At 42.7% G+C, this 25,166-nt stretch overlaps 1 protein-coding gene and 1 long non-coding RNA gene across 2 annotated transcripts in view; one reads left to right on the top strand and one right to left on the bottom strand.

Moving 5' to 3' along the window:
- The first annotated feature begins 175 nt into the window (after positions 1–175).
- Positions 176–25,166, top strand: part of LOC138842365 (uncharacterized) — a 51,628-nt gene continuing 26,637 nt past the window's right edge. The window contains exons 1-2 of the long non-coding RNA XR_011376780.1: positions 176–292; positions 619–1,278. This is a non-coding gene — a long non-coding RNA (uncharacterized lncRNA). The remainder of the gene's footprint in view (positions 293–618; positions 1,279–25,166) is intronic.
- TEDDM1 (transmembrane epididymal protein 1) lies at positions 5,539–9,513 on the bottom strand. Its single transcript, XM_060284431.1, has 2 exons — positions 9,485–9,513; positions 5,539–6,583 (listed from the first exon to the last, which is right to left on the bottom strand). The coding sequence occupies exons 1-2, from the start codon at positions 9,511–9,513 to the stop codon at positions 5,539–5,541; spliced, it is 1,074 nt and encodes a 357-aa protein (XP_060140414.1).

Genomic DNA, 25,166 nt, shown 5'->3' with positions numbered 1-25,166 from the left:
ATCAGCTGATGCGCGTCCCGGCAACTCGGCCATTGGGCGAGCCGCCGAGCGGGCGCCGCCGGGGTGGGGGCGAGCCGGCCCGGGAAAGAAAGAAAGGGAAAGGGCGGTGGGGGAAGGGGATGTGGGGGAGGGGAGCGAGGAAGGGCGGGGCGGCGGCGGCGGCGGCGGCGGCGGCGGCGGAGGGCCCAGTGCCTGCCGGGAAGGACCCCGCCGGCCCGGGCTGCCGCGCAGCGGCGCGGCGCCCCCGCCCGCCCGGCCTGGGGCTGGCCTCGCAGCCCAGTATTGCATTCAGGTCGGATATTTTGCGGGAGAGTTCTCTCTTTTACTAGGTCACACTGCACGCCCCAGAGCTCCCAGAGGAAATTCTGACCCACGGGCACCCACTTTTGCCTTTTGTTGTTAGAGAACCCCCGGCCCCCTTTCCCGGCCCTCGGGTCAAGTTTGTGAGGGAGCTCGCGGGGTGGGGGAAGCCCTGGGCTCGCCGCAGCCGTGGCCAGGCGTCGGAGGGGGCGGCGCAGACGAGGCTGCCGGAGGTCTCTCGGCGGGTTTGGGGATGTGAACAGAAGTCTAGGATCTCACATTGGTAGTGAAAGTGCTGTGTTTTGTCTCATTCCATAGAAGGGATCCTGGCGGGCGGAGACACAAGTCGGGAGACCTGATTCTGCCTCTGCCACACCTGAGGCAATTCTCGCAGCCTCTGGGCCCAAGTTCCCTCATCTATAAATAAAGCGGAACTTCCCTGGTGGTGCAGTGGTTAAGAATCCGCCTGCCAATGCAGGGGACACAGGTTCGAGCCCTGGTCCGGGAAGATACCACATGCCGCGGAGCAACTAAGCCCATGCGCCACAACTACTGAGCCTGCACCATACAGCCCACGAGCCACAACTACTGAGCCCGTGAGCCACAACTACTGAACACCACGCGCCTAGAGCCCGTGCTCTGAAATAAGAGAAGCCACTGCAATGAGAAGCCCGCGCACCGCAACAAAGAGTAGCACCCGCTCGCTGCAACTAGAGAAAGCCCGTGCGCAGCAGCAAAGACCCAACGCAGCCAAAAATAAATAAAATAAAATTAATTAATTAAAAAAATAAAATAAATAGAGTGGTTCAAGAAAGGACCTTAAGAGTCGCCCATCAGATTTGAAATTCTGTTCAGTAAAGCGGTTCAAGAAAGGACCTTAAGAGTCGCCCATCAGATTTGAAATTCTGTGTGCAAATTGTTTCCCGAGGACAGCTGAAAGGAAGGTGAAGTCTTGGCATCTCCTCTTCGAAGCTCAGGGTATGTCAAAAATTTAGAATTCCTGAAACGAATTCTGTCTGTTTTTGTTTGTCAAGTAATTTATTGCACGTTTTTGTAATATGGAAAATGAGAATCAGTACCCCTTCCTCCTCTCTCCTTATAGCCTTACTATGATAGTTGAGAAAACGTGTATGTGTATGTGAACACAGTCTTGAAGTGGATGCTTGTCAACAGATACACAATAACTATATATATATGTATACAACACATACACAACACACACGTGAATATAATGTTTTCATTTCTACCAGTGCTATTACTTGATCATACTATTTTTATTGCCTGAATCCATCTGATGGTGTCTAGCCTTTATTGCATCTTTCAAGAGCCCCAGTATTTGAGACTTCGAGGTTTTCTGTTTGAAGACTAAGAAGTCATGTTTCCAGGGCCTTTGGAAGAGGAAGGGAAGAAGTTTGCACTTCTGGTTATTTTTTGTACCACAAATATGGAAAAGAAATGTTGCCTGTGACCACACACACATAACTTGGCTTCTTTGGTCAACATCCCTTCCCTGTGAGAGTGTGTCTAACACTGTAGTGATTTAAAATGAGAGATGCAAGATTCACCTCAAACAGGGGCTTTTGGTATGTTTCAGACAGGTAACATTGTGGACCAGGTAAGTCGCCTTGCAAGTGTAAGGGATTCCATCCTTTATGTGATCCTTCGATATGATGGTTAAAAGCTGGGCTTCAGTTCAGGCAACGCAGGTTCAGATCTGGGCTTTACTTCTTACCAGCTTTGTGTTGGGGTAGGTACTTAGCCCTAGAGCCTCAGATTCCTTGCCTCCAAAATAAGAATAACGTCTACCTTGTATATTGTAAGGATTAATTGTGAAGGCACATGCATATAGTAAATTTTTAGAAAAGAGCAATAATAATTATTATAGGCCAAGATAATCTGATGGGATTGGATTCTTTCTTTCCCCACCACAACTGTGAAGTACAACTTCCTAACTTCGTGTAATGCTCTACCGTTGGTTTTATGAGAGTGGGCTTAGACCTGGTAGCAAACTGAGATGTCTTCATTCCATTTCTTTCTGTGAGGTCTTGAGTTTAAATTGTTGAGGAGGGGGCGTGAGGGAGGGGAAGAGTCATGTTCTTGTTTTAGAAAATGTTAATTTCCAGTTGCCAAACTGCCAGAAGTGAACCAGAGCTTTTTACTGTACTCGTCACCACCAGCACCCGAGGCGGGGATGGCACACAGAATAGAAAATGGAAAAGTAGGAAGCATGTGCAGTTCTTAAAGCTTCTAGTCTGTGGGTGCCTGCCGCCCTTGCTGGTGTCTTAACCTCCCTGAGCAGCTTATTCATCTTAGTGTCCCCCAGGAGTGTCCAGGGTGAGTGGTCAATAACCGATGTTTGTTGACCACACAGAAATGACAGCGGCACCATCAAGAGAACATGTGCTTTGAGCTGCTTTTCCAAGAATGGAAATGGATTTGCTTTGATCCATTCACGTGACGGGGCATACTTTGTGAGGGTTAGGAAGGTAATACATGACTACTGAGTTTTTCAGGCAGAACAAGAGGCCTTGTCCCCCTTAGTCAGCACCATACTTACTTAACCCAACCGATTTAGGGCCCAAATGAGCCCAATGATTGTTCAGGGAACCTTAAAAGAGTATGAGGGAAGAAAAAGCAGAAGAAAGTCCTTAAACTAACTGGTTCGTCCCCAGAAACCCAGACTGTACTTTTAGAGAAGTTAGAAGTAGAATGGACTGTTTGATCCTGTTTGACTTTGCTGTGTCTGCTGCCCTTTGTTCTCTTTCTCCTTCTTCCCTAAATTGCTACCCGCCCACATTCTCCACTCGCTCCCTAAAAAGCATTAGAGCACTTGAACGGATGAACTCTTCTGTCTCCTGGTACACCCAGTATCAAAGCACACAGGGGATTCTGTTACGTGTGCTTTGAAGTCAGGTTTTTCTCTCTTAGAATAGAGCAGCTGTGTCCAAGGGGTGGGTGGAGTGGGAGAGAAATATCACAGGTAAAAATTTGGTTCCAAATCTGCAGAAATGACTGGGGACTGAAAAAAAGCATTTCTTCAGTGTTGTTCTGCTGCTTGAAATAAAGGCCTTGTCTTGGCTGGGCTTTACCTGTGAATTCTCTCAATTTCTTTCACTCTCTTTTAAAGGACCCATTCTCACTCTGCAGGTCGTAAGCCCTTAATCTAGTGATCTGAGCGTGCCTTCCCAAGGCCTGTGTGGTTGGTTGCCTTGCACTCATTGGAGACAAGATTTGGGGTAAGGCTCAAACGTACTCAAACCTTCAACCAGAACATGTAGTTTGGGAAATGGAGTTTTTCCAACATTTGAATGATTTCAGTAGGCATTGAACAAAACCCTTAACTTAGGCTAAAGAGACATAGCTGAGACTCAGGCTTGAGGAACACCCTGGAAACCCAACCCAGAATTATAAATTTTTTTTTTCAATAAACCAACGCCAGTTCTTTCCAAAAGAATAGACCATTGTATATCTTAAAGCAAAACAAAAATAAAACAAAAGAAAAAGAAACAGCCTTGGAAGTTGATGTCATTACTCTTAAAGCACATTTTGGGGAAAAGCTGCAATTGACCAAGCCTTCAAATTTCACAGTACACAATTAAAGAAGGAAAGACCAGGTTTTACGTCAATTTGGTATCTAACACTGAACCCAGAGGAATTGTTCTTTATCTCTTTTCTGATTGTTTGATATTCTTAAGCTCAGGTTAGGAAATTAGAAATTCAAGTCTCAGCTTTTTTTTTTTTTTTTTGTCTGATTTGAGTTTTGTTGAAGGCCCCTGGAAACCATTCAAATATAGAGAACACTTCATTTCCCAGCCTACACCTTATGACTGAAGGTTTGGGTCTGAGCCCTACCCCAAATCTTGTCTCTCATAGGAAACTGCTTGGAGAGTTGGGAGGAATTAAGTTCATCTTAGCTAACGACATGGTAAAATAAGTGCTACTGAGAAAATTACAGCTGTATAATTCTAGAATGAACCTTCAAATCATTCTAGCTGACCAGTGAGGAAGCTGAGGACGTGCTCACTTGCAGTAGCTAGCTGGATTCACCTTAGTGCAGCATTTCACAGGCTAATATGCTTCCAAGGTGCAATTCCCTTGAGAGCCTTTTTCTGTTGCCCTTCCTTCAGCCTTCTCGGGCTGTGGGTGATGCATTCCTGGGCCACCACCTCTAAACTCCGAAATCCCTACTGTGCCCACTAAGGAAAGTACCCAGTCCAGGAACCAACTAGTTTACCTCTGAATCCTGCATAGTGGCTTACCCAGTACCTTACATACAATGGACATTCAATATATTCTTTGTGAATAACTAGATTACCAGGGGAAAAATTGCTGTATGACAGGTTCTTTTTAAAGGAATCTTTGGAGATCATTTTGTGTATTTAATAATCTGTTTCGTTGTTTTGTGAATGTGGGATCTTCACAGATAAATTTTCTTCCTATTCTCAAGGTATGTATGGATTTATCTTTGTTCTCTAGATTGATTGGAACATTATTGAAGCTTATTTAGAAGTTTAGGAAATTTAGCATTGTGGTCAAAAACTGACTAGGATCAGAGTGTGTCCTTGAGTTGGTACTTTTCCCAAAGATATCCTCAACTGGATCCACAGCTCATCCTCCCTCACTCCTATCCCATTAGTTGATTTGAATCCTTGTTTATTTCACATTTCCACGCCAAATATTAGCGGGAAGCAAACAGCGCTTGGGTACATTTTCTGGATATTTGGACAATACGTAAACTTGGCTCTATATTTTTCCTGACCTCCTTTCCCCTCCCCCCACTTTTTTTGAACCGGTTCTTAGGAGACTTTTTACTGGGTTGGAGAGTTAGAGGCTTGGCTGGGGTGATGTGAATATAGTGCCCTCTGGTGGAATTTTGTGAGAATTGCAAATTTCTCCCCCCAACCTTAAGAGTGTTTGAGAAGTCTTTTCTTGGCTGGCCTTCAAGGGGAGGGCTTCTCTGTTACATCTCAAATACTATAGTAAATTAATAGCATGCAAGTTTATTACCTACACTGGATATTTTAGAGATATTGTGTGGGGGATATCAATTGATTACTTGAGGTTTGTTTATCATTATAACATTAGGCCTCAAATGACTAGAAATGGGCAGCTGGCAGCACCTGTGCTTTTTCATCATCTGACATCAGTGTGTATGAGAGGTAGACAAAAAAGGAGTTCCCCCAACAAAGGTAATTGGAAAGAGTCTAGGAACCAAGAATTAAGGGAAAATAGCAGGGATCAGAAAACTTGGTCACAACAGTTGTTATCCTCAGCCCTCACTAGGATCTGAGCCCAGACATTTAAGACCCAGCTAGAGGTTGAGAGACTGCCAGACTCTGACTGATCCACTTCCTGCAGCAATTTGTAGAGGGGTCCCACGGTGGTCGTGTAACATGGAGCTTCTCTGGACCCTGTTAGCTTCCAGCTGGGACGGTAACAACAATGCCAAAAGGAAGAGACGCCATAGATTCCCAACAGGCACAAAGCATCGATCATCACATGCCAGCAGAAGAAGGTGGTGACAAACGTGATGTCAATGATGTCATCATCCTGCCCCGGGTAGCCGGTGCCTGGTTTGTACAGAATGAAGCCGGCCTGTACCAGCCAGGAGCCTATGATCTGAAACAGAAAGGTCCCGATCACTGAGAGTTGAAACGTGTCGGGAACCCACAGCTGTACGGTCAACACCAGCATCAGCAACAACACCACCAAGATGAGCAGAGAGTGAACCTGCAGCTCCACCCCTGCTGAGTCCTGAACATGTGACACCAGCAACAGCAGGAGCACATAGAAAGTCAGCACCAAGGTCCCTTCTTCTAGGGGCACCCAGTGCTGAGGCAGCAAGTTCTTGCTCACGACCTCTACACAGCCGTTGAGGGTGAGAAGGATGTACATGGTGACGTGCTGCCACTCTTTGGCGTACATAACTGTCAGGGGCAGCTCCCTGTTCATCAGTATCAGCCCTCTCTTCACGCAGCTTATCTCATACACTAACAAGCCAGAGCCAGCCAGCGTCTTCAGCAAACCTCCGTAGGATATTTTCCACAGCCTGGCCCATCTCCCCTTACTCCTGGGAGGTGATGAAGGATACAGGAAAGAGTCACTGAATATCACAGCTTTGGAGACCACTACTGCTTGATACAGCCCATATGAGAGTAGAAACAGCCCTGGGTACGCATGACCGATAAAGGTTCCCAGTGAACTAGAAATCCCTCTAAAGAAGGTGAGAAGAGTAAAACCAAGGCACGTCCACACCTTCTGGGGCCACTTCAAGATCTGGACTCTGGAAAGAATTGCCTTCCACCAACTTTTATCATTTCACCCCACCCACTGCTCCGCCACAGAGAGGAAATGCTTCTTGAAACAAGCCTATGACTTTGGTGGTGTAAAGCCTCATTGCTCCATTCCATTCTGGGACGCTGGGGACTAACTGGCTTCTGCCAAAGCAGACAGCTGGTGAATGTGCCTTTAGGGGCTCCCCTCTAGGGCCCTTGGGGCGCTTCTGGTCATACTTGTCCCTTTCTCCTATGGCTTCCTTCCCCTGGTACTGCCCAGCACTCAGAGAAGGGCACAGAAGCATGGGATGGGATTAGGGGTTGCCATGGTCTCCAGAGGAAGCCTGGGCACTCACAAATCCTCAGGTTTCCTTTGGTATCTCTCAGACATAACTTTGGCCTGATTACAAAGTTTTCTTTCTGGACACATATATTTAAAAACATTTGGATATATGAGCATGTTTCGTACCTATCTGGCTTTTCTTCTTTTATAGACGTGTTCTGAGGATCACCAAGAAAGGTCCCTTCCTCTCCTCCCCTTATCTTTTCACCTCCCCACCTTTGTCTCCCCACTTCAGCATTTCTACTGGCCAGTAAATGGATCTGAAAAGCTAACTTTTGATACTGATTTCAGGAACAGTGGGTATTTTGTACTGTGTCAACCTAACCAAGCTTGAGCCATGTTTCCTAGAGTTACCTTCCCTCTATGATTCCAGATTGAGTTGGCTGCAAGAGAAGTTTACAAGAGAACCTAAAGATGGAAATGAAGCAACCTAAGACACTCTGAAGGTGTAGGGTACCAGGCGCCACTGCAGTTCACGTATTCAGTTACTGATCTGCTGGCTCAACTCCTTGGCATGGACAGCCAGGCCTACAGCTCCCTCAGCTTCTCTTTGTGTGAAGGGCACCAGCTGCTTCTGCAGGCCACCTGCCACTGAAGTATGAGGTGATGAGGGGAAGACAGAGGCTTCAGTCTATCTTCATAAGCTGCAGTTTGTCCTTGCTCTTCCCCAACTTTGTGTAATGTACTTCTTCCTGACTGCTGCCAATTTGAGCTGAAATGGCCTCCACCCCATCACACAGAGAGGCAAGAGCCTTCCATAGACTTCCTCACTACAAATGTGTAAGGTCTAATATCCATAAGAAATCCATATTCCCATGATCTATCCCTAACTGATGCAAGGCATTAAGGTGTAATCCCTAAAATGTAGATACCGTTGAGAGGAGTGACTCCAGTGTGCTAGTGTTGGCCATTTGGATTTTAATGTGAATTAGCCCATCAGCTTCATTTATCTATGACTCTGCTAGTGTCTAATGCACCTCAGAAGACAGAGTCCTAGGTATTGGGTAACAGCCAGCTGAGTATAAGGCAGAGAGGATGGTGAAGAACAAAGTACAGATAATGTGAAGCTCATAGTGGTTCTGGGTTTACTGTGGAAGGTACATGGAATAGGAATTTCTCTGGGGGTGATAATAATGCTGAGGGGAGAAGTTCATTGCTCAACGTGAATGGTACTGACATCACAGTCTTCTGCATAATCATCTGTCCTTACGGTACAAGTAATGCTGTGGGGCAGAGAGGCAGCACCTGTATGCTGACAGTGCCCCTAGTGAAGAGGAGGAGAACTTACACACAGGTCACAGCACTGCCTCTGAGACTTCACTCCTACCCAACTACCTACACTTCCACAAGTCCACTTAATTCCAGAAAAAGTTAAATCTTCCTGCCCTTGAGGATGACGGTAATTCAGATTTCTTCTTGCTATTTAGAGGTTTGGTGGGGCTAGGGATTTGAGTGTGAAGGGAAATTAGAAAAGCGAAACTTAATTCAGCTTTCTGGGGGAATTTTCTAACTTTAAATTTTAAAGTTAAGTATTTTTATTCAATTAATATACAGTCATTATAGAAAAGTCAGATAAAATGCATCAGCAAAAAGAAGAACATTACACAATCTGGAGGTGACCATTGTTACCACTGAGGTGTAGAAACACAGTTCTAAGAAAGCAGCATGAAGAATGGAAAATGCATCGATGGAAGTCAGAAATCTGCCTTCTCACTCCAGTTCCCCTTGATTTGCTGCATGTCATACCCCTCATCTAAAAAAAACTGAGTGTTCAACTTAACTTTCTATTAAAATGAAAATAAAAGGGCATGAATATGGTTGCACAGAAGTGAACATGTTTATCTTTTGTCTTCTCCCTTTTGGTGAATTACCAAAACACTGGGAGAGCTCTGTAGTGCTCAATGCTCAGAGGTAGGAGATTCAAAGGGAAAATCTGAGTGACGCTTCTGAAGTCGTCAAGAGGAGAGAACCCGAGGGATTCTCTTAGGTTCTTGGATTTGCTCTGGGAGAGGCCCAGGGTCCATCGCTCCTCTATGTATCAGCAGGACCAGGACAGGAAGCATGTGGTTACAGGCCTCAAGAGGAGCCACATTTGATTGCTTTTAATGTTGCTTCTTGTACTTAGAGGCTGTGGTCCTAGTAAGGTGGGTGCAGCAGAGCTTTCTCCAGCTCCTATCCTCCTCTCCCCAGTTGTTCCTGCAGCTGTGAGTCAGTGGTCAGAAGAGGAGAGAGAACAGCAGCACTGACCCCAGAGCAATGTGAGGTTGAAAGTGGAACATATGAGGACAAAGGGCCCCACTTCAGGTCCCGTCCGGGTTGCTCAGGCCCCACCTTGGCCAGGCACCAGGGCTGCGTGTTGTTCATTAAAATGTGAACATCCTGACCACGACTTTGAAGATAGGAATCACCCATCCCAAACCAGACACTCACTGCCCACAAGTAGCCAAGAAGGAAGTGAAGGGTGGTGAATGATTAGCAGAGCTGGCAGACAGCTCCAGAGTCTGTGGACACCAAGTACCTGGAAAGAGTTTCCTAAGACAAACTCAGCTTGACCACAGGAGCCCACGGAGGTCCTTCATGGCCTGGCTGCTCCATGGCGAGACTCCCCCTCAGACCTGTTCCCCACCTCATGTTTTTGAGGGGCCCCAGGCACAGCCACTGCCACTTGTCTGGCATGAAATGCCAGGATGAGCCAGAATGCCTTCAGGAATTCAGTACCTATGAATTTACTAACTGCTGTGGATTCTGCTGAGTACAGCAGGCATATAAAAAAGTATATGATGTAGTTCTTATCCACAAAGGGCTTACAATTTGAAGGCACACATCTCTACACACACTCAAACACACATACACAAACACACAACATATAGAGAACTATTTAGACTACCTTGGTTCCCTAGAAATCAAATGTCATGTATGTAATTTTTAATTTTCTAAAGCATTTGATAAAATTCAACATCCATTCATGATGCAAACTCTTACCAAAGTGGGTACAGAGGGAACATATCTCAACGTAATAAAATACGTTTATGACAAACCCATGGCCAGCCTAATACTCAATGTTGAAAAGCTGAAAGCCTTCCCACTAAAATCTGGAAGGAGGTAAAGATGCCCACTCTCACCACTTCTATTCAACATAGTATTGGTAGTCCTAGTCACAGTAATCAGACAAGAAAAAGAAATAAAAGGTATCCAAATTGGAAGAGAAAAAGTAAAATTGTCACTATATGTAAATGACATGATAGTATATATAGAAAACCCTAAAGACTCCACACAAAAACTACTAGAACTAATAAATGAATTCAGCAAGATAACAGGAATACAAGATTAACATGCAGAAATCTGTTGCATTTCTTTACACTAATAATGAAATATCAGAAAGAGAAAGTAAAAAAAAAAAAATCCCTTTCAAAATCGCATCAAAAAAAAAAAATACTTAGGAATAAACCTGACCAAGGAGGTGAAAGACCTATGTGCTGAGAACTATAAAACAATGATAAAGGAAACTGAAGATGACACAAATAAATGGAAAGATATCCTATGCTCTTGGACTGGAACATTTCATATTGTTAAAAAGACCATACTACCCAAAGCAATCTACAGGTTTAATGTGATCCTTATCAAATTACCCATGACATTTTTCACAGAATTAGAACGAGTAATCCTAAAATTTATATGGAAGCATAAAAGATCCAGAATTGCCAAGGAAATCCTGAGGAAAAAGAACAAAGCTGGAGACATAACCCTCCCAGACTTCAGACAAAACTACAGAGCTACAGCAATCAAAACACTGTGGTATTGGCACAGAAAACAGACATATGGATCAATGGGTAAGACAGAGAGCCCAACACACCTATGATCAATTAATCTTCAACAAACGAGGCAAGAATATGCAATGGAGAAAAGACAGTCTCTTCAGCAAGTGGGGAAAACCTGGACAGCCACATGTAAATCAATGAAGTGAGAACACTCCCTCACAACATACACAAAAATAAACTCAAAATGGCTTTAGACTTAGATATAAGACATGATACTGTAAAACTCCTAGAAGAGAACATAGGCAAAACATTCTCTGACATAAATCATAGTAAAGTTTTCTTAGGTCAGTCTCCCATGGCAACAGAAGTGAAAGCAAAAATAAACAAATGGGACCTAATTGAACTTATAAGCCTTTGCACAGCAAAGGAAACCATAAACGAAACAAAAAGATAACCTGTGGACTGGGAGAAAATATTTGCAAATGTGTCGAACAACAAGGGCTTAATTTCCAAAATATACAAACAGTTCATACAATTCAATAGCAAAAGAACAAACAACCCAATCAAAAAATGGACATTTCACCAAAAGAAGACATGCAGATGGCCAATAGGTATATGAAAAGATGCTCAACATTGCTAATTATTAGAGAAATGCAAATTGAAACTACAGTGAAGTATCACCTCAGATGGTCAGAATAGCCATCATTAAAAAGTCTACAAATAACAAATGCTGGAGAGGGTGTAGAGAAAAGGGAACCCTCCTTTGCTGTTGGTGAGAATGTAAATTGGTACACCTACTATGAAAAACAGTATGGAGGTTCCTTAAAAAGCTAAAAATAGAGCTGCCATATGATCCAGCAACCCCACTCCTGGGCATATAGAAAACTATAATTTCAAAAGATACATGCACCCCAACGTTCATAGCAGCACTATTTACAATAGCCAAGACATTGAAGCAACTTAAATGTCCATTGACAGATGAATTGATAAAGAAGATGTAGGGTGTGTGTGTGTGTGTATGTGTGTGTGTGTATGTATATGTATGTATATACATATATATATATACATACATATACATACACAATGGAATATTACTCAGCCACAAAAAGAATGAAATAATGCCATTTGCAGCAACATGGATGAACCTAGAGACTATCATGTTAAATGAAGTAAATCAGAAAGAGAACAACAAATACCATATGGTATCACTTATATGTGGAATCTAAAATATGATAAAAATGCACTTATTTACAAAGCAGAAACAGACTCAGAGACATGGAAAACAAAGTTACGTTTACCAAAGGGGAAAGGAGGTGGAGGAGGGATGAATTAGGAGTTTGGGTTTAGCAGATACAAACTATATAAAATAGATAAACAACAAACTCGTACTGTATAGCTCAGGGAACTATATTCAATATCCTGTAATAAACTGTAATGGAAAAGAATATGAAAAAGAACATATATATAATATATATATAACTGAATTGATCTGCTGTACACCAGAAACTAACACAACATTATAACTCAACTATACTTCGATAAAGAATTAAAAAGCAAAAACAGATTTTCTAACAGCAACATTAAAAACATAAAAAGATGAAATTAATTTTAATGAGATATTTAACTCAATATGCCCACATATCATTTCAATATGTAATTAATATAAAAGTTATAAATGAAGTATTTTTTTTTTATAAATGAAGTACTTTAGATTCCATCTTTCATACTAAGTCTACAAACTACAATGTTTTGTGGGTTTTTTTGACCGTGCGTCAGGACTTGTGGGGTCTTAGTTCCCCGACCAGAGATTGAACCCGGGCCCACCGCAGTGAAAGCACCGAGTCTTAACCACTGTACTGCCAGGGAAGTCCCACCAGCATTATGTTTAACATGTACAGTGCATCTCATTTCAGAAGAGCCATATTACATGCTCAATAGCTACATGTAGTTAGTGGCTGCTATATTGATATACACAGATTTAGACAGTATAGAATGACATGTTGAGTGAATTTTAGTTTTAGTGAAAGGAACAGTTCATGGTGGAGGTAGAGGTTTCTTCAGAAATGGCATCTAGACAGCTAAACTATAAACTTAATGGTTGTAGGCTTTTAGTATGGTGCTTTCCAAAAGCATCTTTTAATTTACTTCCTTTCTGTTTGGGAGGGGCACCATTATCATCATCATCATCAAAAAATGATTACAACTCACCTTGTTGCTAGGCAGAAATACACCCCAGGAAGGGAGAAAGCCAGAGGTAGGTGCTTGAGCAGAACTACACAGGGAGTGGGTCCATGGAATCAGAACAAGGTCAGAGCCCATTTGTTTATGTGCCAAACTTTCATCTTATTTCAAGTAGGGGTTACTAAGCCTTGGGGTTTGTCACTAACTTACCAAAGCAAAGCTCATGAGAGATGGAAAACAACATTCTCATTTCTTAGTTTGAAAGGACATATTTGCTTTATTTCTCCTGGCACACCAGCTCATAATTTTCCTCTTTGAAATTTCCTATAATGGGAGTTTTATACCTCATTGCATAACCATGACTTAGGTTTCACAGTTCATATAATAGATTTCAGTTACTTTTGGTGATCACATTTCAACAGCTGCAAATTTCTTTTTCTTCTAGAAACTTTTGGCAAGGTGGAAGCACATACTCATCTTACCTCTGTTATACCTACTTCTTCCCTCATGACTATGGTATTAACTCACACCCGTGGCTGAGGAGAGAACTCAAGGACCCAGAGTCTGTTTCTCCATAGATCAGTCCTCTTCCAAACCAGAATCTGCATCCCCAAATCAGGAGTTAACCTTTGTGCCCTCTTGTGCAGGATTCTTAACTCTGCAATTTGGGAACCCCACTGTAAATTTCAAAATTCCCTGTGGGAGATACATCTATCTCCCCACTGAATATCCTTGCTCCCCTCCCACAATGTAGGGTGTTGTTGGGAAGTTGCCACCTAGCCAGGGACCATGTTACCTGCGTGTTCAGTGACTGAGTCTGGGCCAGTGGAATGTGTGTGGAAGTGATGTACACCACTTCAAGACGTGGCCCATAGAAACCTCTCTCCTCATTCTTCACCCTTTCTTTCTCCGTATCTGCTGGCTGAATACAGAAGATTGTGAGGCACTAGAGGACAAAGTTACAAGATGGGAAGAGTCTGGCTTCTGAAGGACCAGGTGAAAGGCTGCCTACTAACTACAAGTGTTGGCATTTAATTTTATGAATGTGGGAGAAATAACCTTCTGTTGTGTTAAGCCAATATGATTTAAGAGTTTATCTGTTTTAAATCAGGTAATGAATCTACATTGTCTACCAGGCCTCTAACAGGCCCACTGAGGGCTCATGTAAATGCAACTCTTGGCCATCACCTTTGATGTAAACTACCTGAAGGGTTAAGTTGATTACTCCCATCCAACTCCCTCCTCTGCCTCCAGTATCCCAAAGTCTAGAATTCTCACATACCCTGTCCAAGCCACTGCTTCTGGGGCCCAGGAAAGTGAATTCACAAAGGTGCCTTATGATTTTGGATAAGGAGCACAATATCTTGGTGGTCCTGAAGCTTCTCATTCTCATTAGGACCTCTGCTTCATTTTGGATACAATCTTCCAATAACAGGGCCACACATCTTAATGAGATACGGTGTTTCTCATCACTGACCAGTGCTTCACCCCAAACTAATACCACCTAATTGGTTTCCTATTGCTATGCCACAAATTAACATAAAATTAGGAGCTTAAACAACACAAATTTATTATCTCACAGTTTCCATGGGTCAGGAATCCAATATGGGTTAGTTGAGTCCTCTGCTCAAACTCTCACCAAGCTGATATCAAGGTGTTGTCTGGCTCAGGATCCTCTTGCAAGCTCACTGGCTGTTGCCTAAATTCAGCTCCTTGCTGTTCTAGGACTGAAGCTCCCATTTCTTGCTGGCTGTTAGTGGTTGCCCACAGTTCCTTGCCATGTGGCCCTCAGTGGAGTTCACAGCATGGCTGTTTGCGTTCTTCCAGGCCAACTGGAGTACATCTCCTAGATGATTCACCTGACTAGGTCAGACCCATTCAGGACAATCTTCTTTTTCACTAATTCATAACGCAACTGATTAGTAACTAATCATGTGAGTGATATTCCATTATATTCTCTGGTCCCACTCACACTCAAGGGGAGGGTACAGAGTATGTATACCAGGGACAGGAATCTTGGGGGCCATCTAGAATTCTGCTTACCAGACCATCCAATCCTCCTTTTTGTTCATTACTGTAAGTTGCAATACAATTGTGCACATCTTTGTATCTTTCTCATTATTATATTGCTAATACCTTCACAGTACCTGGAAAATAGTAGCTATTTTAGGATTTTTTAAATGAATTAATTAATCATTTGGTCATCTTGATTGAATTTGGAAGACCTCCTTAATGTATTACCTGCAAATTTACAAATTAATCTCCGTTGTATGTGCACTTTTGTGAAATTCAGTTGTAAATTTTTTTCTCTTGTCATTGTTCCAAATATCTGGGAGTAAGTTCTGTTTAAGGCTTATGGCCTCCTGTGCAAGTACTCCACTGGTGTTTCAGATAGGGTCCCAACAGAAAATTGATGGCAACCCAAGTTGGGATAGTTCAAGGAAGGTTTGATAAAGGTTCTTACATAGACATGGGTACGGTGTAAGGACACCACAAGGAATAGTTGAGTAACCGTTGGAGCTATTACTACCTCTAGGCCCCAGGGGACATGGGATGAGCGAAGTTCCTGGGTATGTGCAAGTACAGTGTTGTGGGTTGCAAGATGGCCCCTAAGAAGATACTTCCAAGTCCTAATCCCAGAACCTGTGAACATGACCTTATTTGGCAAATGGGTCTTTGTAGATATAATTAAGGATCTTGAGGTGAGATCATCCTGGATTTAGGGTGAGCTCTAAACCAATGACAGATGAGCTTATAAGAGAAAGGCGGAGGGATTTTTGAGACACAGAGGCACACAGGAGCAATGTGAAGGTGGAGGCAGAGCTTGGAGTGATGTATCTACAAACTAAGGAACACTGAGGATTTCCAGCAGCCATCAGAAGCTAGGAGAGAAGCATGGCACAGAGCCTCCTAGAGCCTCCGGAAGGAACCAGTACTGCCTACACCTTGATGTTGGACTTCGGCATCCATAACTGTGAGAGCATAAATTCCTGTTGTTTTAAGCCACCACGTTTGTGGTCATTTGTTGTGGCAGCCTGGGAAACTAATACTGATGGTGTTGTGGTGGCAGGGTACAGCCAGCCTGAGGTGACCCCAGAGATAGTAGCTAAGACAATACTACCCTAATCTCACTATTCTTTCCATCCTCCTGCTGGGGCTAGTCATTGGCCAAGTGCTGCCCGAAGCCAAAGGATAAGGGGGCTCAATGATGTGTTACAGACCAGGGCAGTCTCCTGGGAGAGGGAGAAGGGTGGAGGTGAAAGATGGATTTGGAGGGGCAAATTGAAAATATACGGCACATCTCTTTTTAGGTTATGGTAGGGTAACCATAGATCCTGATTTGCCTGGAGTAGTTTGGTGTTTACCTGTTGTTTCAGTGGAAGAGTTAATTTTGCATCTTTTCTCTCTTGTGTCCAAGTTTAAATAATAAATTATATAGTCACATTAATTATAGGTTAAAATCCAATTGGATCATTATTCAAATGGAGATAAAATCTGCTGTAGGGTATGTTAAGTAAAGCAAGTCACACCCATCAAGATGTCCTCTCTCTTGATTGCTCTATGGTCCTAGCCATTCTTGACAGGTGTAAGGAGAAAATTTAAGACTTTCTGAAGTTAACAAGAACACAACTGTCTCCAAAACCTGGATCATATGCCCCATATTTTCTGCATTTAACTTTTTTCACTGCATCTTGGAGATCTTTTAAGACACAGATCTCCCCTATTCCTTTTCACTAGTTCATAGTACCCCACAATTTATTTACCCATTCCCCTACTGGTGAACATTTATTATTTAAAGTTATCTATGGGGACTTCCCTTGTGGCACAGTGGTTAAGAATCCACCTGCCAATGCAGGGGACACAGGTTCTGTCCCTGGTCCGGGAAGATCCCACATGCCATGGAACAACTAAGCCCATGCTCCACAACTACTGAGCCCGCGCTCTAGAGCCCGCGAGCCACAACTACTGAGCCTGCATGCCACAACTACTGAATCCTGCATGCCTAGAGGCTGTGCTATGCAACAAGAGAAGCCACCGCGATGAAAAGCCCACGCACCGCAACAAAGAGTAGCCCCTGCTTGCTGCAACTAGAGAAAGCCAGCACAGCAATGCAGACCCAATGCAGCCAAAAATAAATAAATAAAAACAAATTAATTTATAAAAAATAAATAAAGCTACCTATGGACACAGTGCTTCAGTGACTATTCTTGTACATGTTTTTTGTATAGATATGTGAGTATTTCTAGAATAGACACTGTGAAAGAGTTCTTAGCTACAGGCAAGAATCCATTCTGGCTAGTTTAAGGGAAAGAAATTTATTAAAATAGATGTTAGTTCACAGAATCATTAGGAAGGCTGGAGAAAGGCTCCAGGTTAAGTTTGAAGGACCAATGCCCAGGACTTCACTGTCAGATGGGTTTAGGTTTTTGCTTCTGGCACTGACCTCAGAACTACAGGGCAAACCAGCTTGGTGATGAGCAGAGGCTGCCGTCTTTGCCACTACTCTTGTTACAGAATAGAGACCCCATGCAGATTCAGTTTTCTTACATTGCTCAATTCTCAGTTGAAATCTTAAGTGGGTGTGTCTAACTGGTCACATGCCTGTACCCTAGCTGGCTACAAGGGAGGTCAGGGGTTAAAAACAGAAATCTATCAGGAAGGCAGGCCTGACAATGTGGAAACTGATGAAAGTGTTGGGAGTCTATTTCAAAGATGTTGTTAGGTTCACATGACAAATGTCCACTGCAGGTAGCAGGAAGTGGAATTGTTTGCGTGAAGGATATATGCACTTTAAATTCTGGCACACCAAAAGTCTGCCAAGCTGACTTCAAGGAAATGTAGACCAATTCATATTTCCACCTACAGTGTATGATATTCCTTTTCCCCTAATCTTCTCCGGCAGTGGATAATATTGTTTCTTCAAAACTTGTGACAATTTTTGGCAATCTGATGGTGATAAAAAGATCCTACTTTATTTAAATCTGTTTTTCTCAAAATTGTTTAGGTTAACATTTTTTTAAAATAATTTTTTGATGACTAATAAGAACCTGCTGTATAAAAAATAAAATAAAATTCAAAAAACTGAATTTTTTATTTGTGTTTTGAACAGCTCTATTTCAGTCTGCCTATTTATTTATTTCTGGCCGTGTTGGGTCTTCGTTGCTGCGCACGGGCTTTCTCTAGCTGCAGTGAGCGGGGGCTACTCTTCGTTGCGGTACACAGGCTTCCCATTGTGGTGGCTTCTCTTGTTGCGGAGCATGGCCTCTAGGCACGCGGGCTTCAGTAGTTGTGTCACTAGGGCTCAGTGGTTGTGGCTCGTGGGCTCTAGAGCGCAGGCTCAGTAGTTGTGGTGCATGGGCTTAGTTGCTCCACAGCATGTGGGATCTTCCCAGACCAAGGATCAAACCCACGTCACCTGCATTGGCAGGTGGATTCTTAACCAATGTGCCACCAGGGAAGTCCTTAGGTTAACATATTTTTAATCTTTATTAATCATTTGCTCTTCTTCTGAGTCATAGTTACTTATATATCCTACTATTTTTTAGTACTAAGTTGTGTTTTTGTTTGCCTATTAATGTTTTGTCTATATAATCTGGGTATTGATTTTGAGTGTATGTTACATATATTGTGCTATACGATAGGAGTTTGTTGTTTATTTATTTTATATATAGTATTGAATAGTTTGTATCTGCTAAACCCAAACTCCTAATTTATCCCTCCTCCACCTCCTTTCCCCTTTGGTAAACATAACTTTGTATTCCATGTCTCTGAGTCTGTTTCTGCTTTCTAAATAAGTTCATTTTTATCACATTTTAGATTCCACATATAAGTGATATTGTATGGTATTTGTCTTTCTCTTTCTGACTTAACTTCATTTAACATGATACTCTCTAGGTTCATCCATGTTGCTGCAAATGGCATTATTTCATTCTTTTTGTGGCTGAGTAATATTCCATTGTATATATATATATATACCACATCTTCTATATCCATTCATCTGTCAATGGATGTTTAAGTTTCTTCCATGTCTTGACTGTTGTAAATAGTGCTACTATGAACGTTGGGGTGCATGTATCCTTTCAAATTATAGTTTTCTCCAGATATATGCCCAGGGGTGGGGTTGCTAGATCATATGGCAACTCTATTTTTAGCTTTTTTTTTTATGTTTAGACTATAATCTTTATTTTTTTAACATCTTTATTGGGGTATAATTGCTTTACAATGGTGTGTTAGTTTCTGCTTTATAACAAAGTGAATCAGTTATACATATACATATGTTCCCATATCTCTTCCCTCTTGCGTCTCCCTCCCTCCCACCCTCCCTATCCCACCCCTCCAGGCAGTCACAAAGCACCGAGCTGATCTCCCTGTGCTATGCGGCTATCTACCTTACGTTTGGTAGTATATATATGTCCACTAGCTATCTACCTTACGTTTGGTAGTATATATATGTCCACTAGCTATCTACCTTACGTTTGGTAGTGTATATATGTCCATGCCTCTCTCTCGCTTTGTCACAGCTTACCCTTCTACCTCCCCATATCCTCAAGTCCATTCTCTAGTAGGTCTGTGTCTTTATTCCTGTCTTACGCCTAGGTTCTTCATGACATTATTTTTTTCTTAAATTCCATATATATGTGTTAGCATACGGTATTTGTCTTTCTCTTTCTGACTTGCTTCACTCTGTATGACAGACTTTAGGTCTATCCACCACATTACAAATAGCTCAATTTCGTTTCTTTTTATGGCTGAGTAATATTCCATTGTATATATGTGCCACATCTTCTTTATCCATTCATCTGATGATGGACACTTAGGTTGTTTTCATCTCTGGGCTATTGTAAATAGAGCTGCAATGAACATTTTGGTACATGACTCTTTTTGAATTATGGTTTTCTCAGGGTGTATGCCCAGGAGTGGGATTGCTGGGTCATATGGTAATTCTATTTGTAGTTTTTTAAGGAACCTCCATACTGTTCTCCATAGTGGCTGTACCAATTCACATCCCCACCAGCAGTGCAAGAGTGTTCCCTTTTCTCCACACCCTCTCCAGCATTTATTGTCTAGATTTTTTGATGATGGCCATTCTGACTGGTGTGAGATGATATCTCATTATAGTTTTGATTTGCATTTCTCTAATGATTAATGATGTTGAGCATTCTTTCATGTGTTTGTTGGCAGTCTGTATATCTTCTTTGGAGAAATAAAGACCCCAAATAGCCGAATCAATCTTGAGAACGAAAAACGGAGCTGGAGGAATCAGGCTCCCTGACTTCAGACTATACTACAAAGCTTCAGTAATCAAGACAGTATGGTACTGGCACAAAAACAGAAAGATAGATCAATGGAACAGGTTAGAAAGCCCAGAGATAAACCCATGCACATATGGTCACCTTATCTTTGATAAAGGAGGCAGGAATGTACAGTGGAGAAAGGACAGCCTCTTCAATAAGTGGTGCTGGGAAAACTGGACAGGTACATGTAAAAGTATGAGATTAGATCACTCCCTAACACCATACACAAAAATAAGCTCAAAATGGATTAAAGACCTAAATGTAAGGCCAGACACTATCAAACTCTTAGAGGAAAACATAGGCAGAACACTCTATGACATAAATCACAGCAAGATCCTTTTTGACCCACCTCCTAGAGAAATGGAAATAAAAACAAAAATAAACAAATGGCACCTAATGAAACTTCAGAGCTTTTGCACAGCAAAGGAAACCATAAACAAGACCAAAAGACAACCCTCAGAATGGGAGAAAATATTTGCAAATGAAGCAACTGACAAAGGATTAATCTCCAAAATTTATAAGCAGCTCATGCAGCTCAATAACCATAAAACAAACAACCCAATCCAAAAATGGGCAGAAGACCTAAATAAAATTTGAACTATTTTTCTTTTTCTTCTTTTTAAAAATTTATTTATTTATTTATTGCTGCTTTGGGTCTTCATTGCTGGGTGCGGGCTTTCCCTAGTTGCAGCGAGCGGGGGCTACTCTTCATTATGGTGCACAGGCTTCTCATTGCAGTGGCCTCTCTTGTTGTGGAGCATGGGATCTAAGGCACGCGGGCTTCAGTAGTTGTTGCACGCAGGCTCAGTAGTTGTCGCCCGTGGGCTCTAGAGCTCAGGCTCAGTAGTTGTGGCACACAGGCTTAGTTGCTCCGTGGTATGTGGGATCTTCCTTGACCAGGGATCAAACCCGTGTCCCCTGCATTGGCAGGCGGATTCTTAACCACTGTGCCACCAGGGAAGTCCCTATATTTTATTTTTCTGTAATTCTTTTTTGTTAGAATGTATTAGTGTTTCCTTCAGAACTGTGTTTGTCCATCACTTGGTAAACCTTCTTGGCCTCTCCACAGAACAGTGTGTAAAGAGCTAGATAGTAAATATTTTAGTCTGCGTGGGCCACAGACCAAACGGTCTCTGTTGCAATGATTCAACTGTGTAGTCAGAGCACATGACAACATGTAAACAGATGGGCATAGCTGTGTTTCAATAAAACTTTATTTATGGACACTGAAATTTGAATTTCTTATAATACCCATGTGGCATGATGAATTCTTCTTTTGATATTTTTCTACCATTTAAAAAATGTAAAACCACTCTTAGCTCACTGATTATTCAAATACAGGAGGTAAGCTGGATTTGGCTCCCGGACTGACGTTTGCTGACTCTGCTGTAGACTGGGGGAATCTGGACACTGGCTCCAAACTTGTCAGGAAACAGCAGTGGGACCTTAGACCCTGCTCTATCATCTGTACAATGAGAGGGGAGGCTGAGGGAACCTCGAGGGCTTCGTCCTATTCTAAGGTTCTATGGTTCTGATTAAGGGTTGTAAGAGGTGAACATTTGTGTACTACCACTCGCCAGACACTATACACACAGTGTCTTTCTTTGAGGGAGCCATTATGATCCCCATTGTACTGATGAGGAGACAAGGATCAAAGGGGCCCGGCAGCCTTCTGCTTAAGATCAAATGATTTGAAAGTGGAGAAGCTAGAATTCAAATTCACTGCTGTCTGCTCTCCTCACTAAAACTCAATGTCCTTTGTATCTTTTACTTTCTTTCCAAAAGAAACTTTTTATTGTTGTAAAATATATATAGCATGAATTTGCCATTTTAACCATTTTTAAGTGTACAATTCAGTGGCGTTAATTACATGCATCGTTATGCAACAATCACCACCGTCTATTTCCAAAACCTTTTATCACCCCAAATGGAAACTCTGTACTAATTAAGAAACAACTCCCCATTTTCCTTTCCCCCAGCCTCTGGTAACTATGAATCTATTTTCCATTAGATTTTATTTAATTAAGGAAATTTTAGTTAAATTTCTTGTCATCCTACTTGGTCTCCGATCACTATCTATGAAACTGCATACCCCAGACATCTTCAGCACCATCTCTCAATCTTCCCCTCTTTGGTTAGAAGCAAGAGCAGACTTTAAGCCTGATGCTCTGTCTTCCAGGTTCACACCCTTTTCTCTCTACTTATTTACCTTTTACAGTATAGTATTCTCAACATAAGTATAAACTTATTGAATTCACAAATATAATAACAAAATATGATTTTGTCCCAATTCTCTAGAATTAGGACAAATTCTAGAGTAATTTCCTCTATTCCACGTGGACTCTGTTTCCACATCAGTGAGTCAAAAGTCAGGATATAGACATATTAGCTGGCATGCTCTAAGCATTCAACAAAAGCTGATTGTATAATTGGAGGATGGTTGAACAGGTGGATGAAAATCAGAGTTCTCACTGAGACAGGTGTCTCAGACCAGAAAAGATTGTGGAAAAGCCCAAAGAAGGGTCATCTCCAACTAGGACTGATTGATTCAACAAATGTCTGTTGACATTTGACTATCTATCAGCCCTACTGAGAACTAAACACTGCACTGCCAGTAGTTTTCTAGATGCTGTGGAGACAGTAGTGACGAATCAGATGAAAACTTCTGCCCTCATAGGGAGAAGGAAAATAAGCAAATTAAGTTAAATATATATGTATTTATATATACATATATATAACACAATATATATAACATACATAACTTATATTTAGTGTATTTATTTGAAATATAGTACAAGTATATTATATGTGTATATGATAGATGTACATTGTATATACAAATGCATACATGTGCATTGTAAGGATTATACATGTATTATACATGAATGCACGCAAAGTGTATGTATGTATGTATGGAAGGATGGATGCATTGATCCAGATCGCGTAAGTGCTAAGGAGAAAAGTAAAATGGAGATAGGGTTGAAGTTTTATATCAAGTGGGCAGGGAAGGCCTCATGAGATGACTTGAGTAAAGACCTGAGGGAGTGGGGGACTCAGCCGTGCAGGAATCTGCATGTTACACACAGCAGGAGCAGCACAACCGAGCTAGGGGTGTGTCTGGCTTAGCCAATGTGATGAGCACAGAGGCAGAGGAAGATGAAGCCAGAGAGGAGAGGCAGAGGACAGATAGTGTAGACCTTGTTGGTTTTAGCAAGGGCTTTGGTTTTTACTGGAGACAGCCATCTCTTTTCAAGGTCCTCACTGACTTTACTTACTTTCAGTTAAATTACACAGTTTATGTTCCGGCAGAATCACTGTGGCCACACTGGAAATGAACCTGCTGAGGGCCAAAAGCAGACGCAGAGGCATCAGGTAGGAAGCCGCTGTAGTGATCCAGGCGAGTTTGGACAGGGCTTGGATGAGAGTGGTTGTAACAGGTGAGGGGAAGAATACCAGACTCTGGATATATTTTTAAGGTTGAACCAGCTGGATTCACTGGTAGACTAGATGTGAGTATGAGACAAAGAGGAGAGTCATAGATGATATCCAGATTTTTAATCTTAGAAACTTTGATAGTCCAGCATTATCGATAACACAAATACCTTCAATATCTTTGCTGAAGACCAAAGGCCTAGAGAGGGAGCTTTACTGTGTGGACTTGCTGATCCAGAAAGCACAGCCTATCTAAGCCTTTAGCCCCAAATGCCTCTACAAAGGGTGGGGAAGGGAGGGGAGGGAGGACTTCTCTGGAGCTTCTACTACTCGAGAACTGTGCAAACAGCTTTGGCTGTGGACCCACTGGACTAATCTCATCCTTACACTGCCCAGATGTGCAACCCTGGATAATTAAGGTGCATTAGAAATCGTGCTGGATTTAGAGCCAGAGACTCCTGAGTTCTAACCCTGATTCCTCCGCTAGTCTGCTGCATGCCTTTGGGATAATCCACACACCCTCTCTAAGTCTCATTTTCCTCAGTTGCGTAGTAGTGTCAATAATACTACCCTCTCTGCTGCTTGGAGGTGCTAAGAAGCCCAAAGGAGGTAGTGAGTGTGCTTATCAGGTAAATATGTTATAATGCACCAAATAGCTTTTTTTTTTTTTTTTTTCTTTTGCGGTATGCGGGCCTGTCATTGTTGTGGCCTCTCCCGTTGCAGAGCACAGGCTCCGGACGCGCAGGCTCAGCGGCCATGGCTCACGGGCCCAGCCGCTCCGTGGCATGTGGGATCTTCCCAGACCGGGGCACGAACCCGTGTCCCCTGCATTGGCAGGCGGACTCTCAACCACTGCGCCACCAGGGAAGCCCCCCAAATAGCTTTTTGTTTATAGCCATTGCCCTCCAGATCCACTCTCTACCCTTCTTCACCCTGCTTGTGCCTGGGGAAATTAACCTGTATGGGCACATTAACACACTCCCTTGACCTCTCATTGGATATATCCGGAGCTGGTAGGAAAAGGGAAACAAGAGGTGGAGAGTGAGCTTGGAATACCTATTCCCCCCGATCCTTCCAGACGTCCCTCTACTGGCAGTCACAGCTCCTGACCAGTGCTCCACTCTACACAGCTCTTTATCCCCTGGTTCTGGTAACTGCTCCCTCTCTTCCACTCTTCAGGCCTAAGAGTGATGAAGGTGGCCCACCCTTACTGGCCCTGGGGTATTGCACGGGGTATCCACTGTGGTTTCCCTACCCTCCTTTGTAAGTAGTGCCTTTTTATTAAGCTCTTATCTGTTACCCAATTTGGCTCCACCATTTGTTTTCTGCCAAGATCTTGACTTACAATCATCAAACTATTACTTCCTGTGTCTCCAGGATAGTCCCATGCTTTTATCTAATGTTTGGGGATAAGAATAAACCCTCCCGGGCTTCCCTGGTGGCGCAGTGGTCGAGAGTCCGCCTGCCGATGCAGGGGACACGGGTTTGTGCCCCTGTCCGGGAGGATCCCACATGCCGCGGAGCGGCTGGGCCCGTGAGCCATGGCCGCTGAGCCTGCGCGTCCGGAGCCTGTGCTCCGCAA

This window comes from Globicephala melas, chromosome 1 (assembly GCF_963455315.2).
Source record: "Globicephala melas chromosome 1, mGloMel1.2, whole genome shotgun sequence".
Lineage (NCBI taxonomy): Eukaryota > Metazoa > Chordata > Mammalia > Artiodactyla > Delphinidae > Globicephala > Globicephala melas.
Note: the sequence above shows the minus strand (reverse complement) of the source record. Positions and strands in the feature narration are given on the sequence as shown.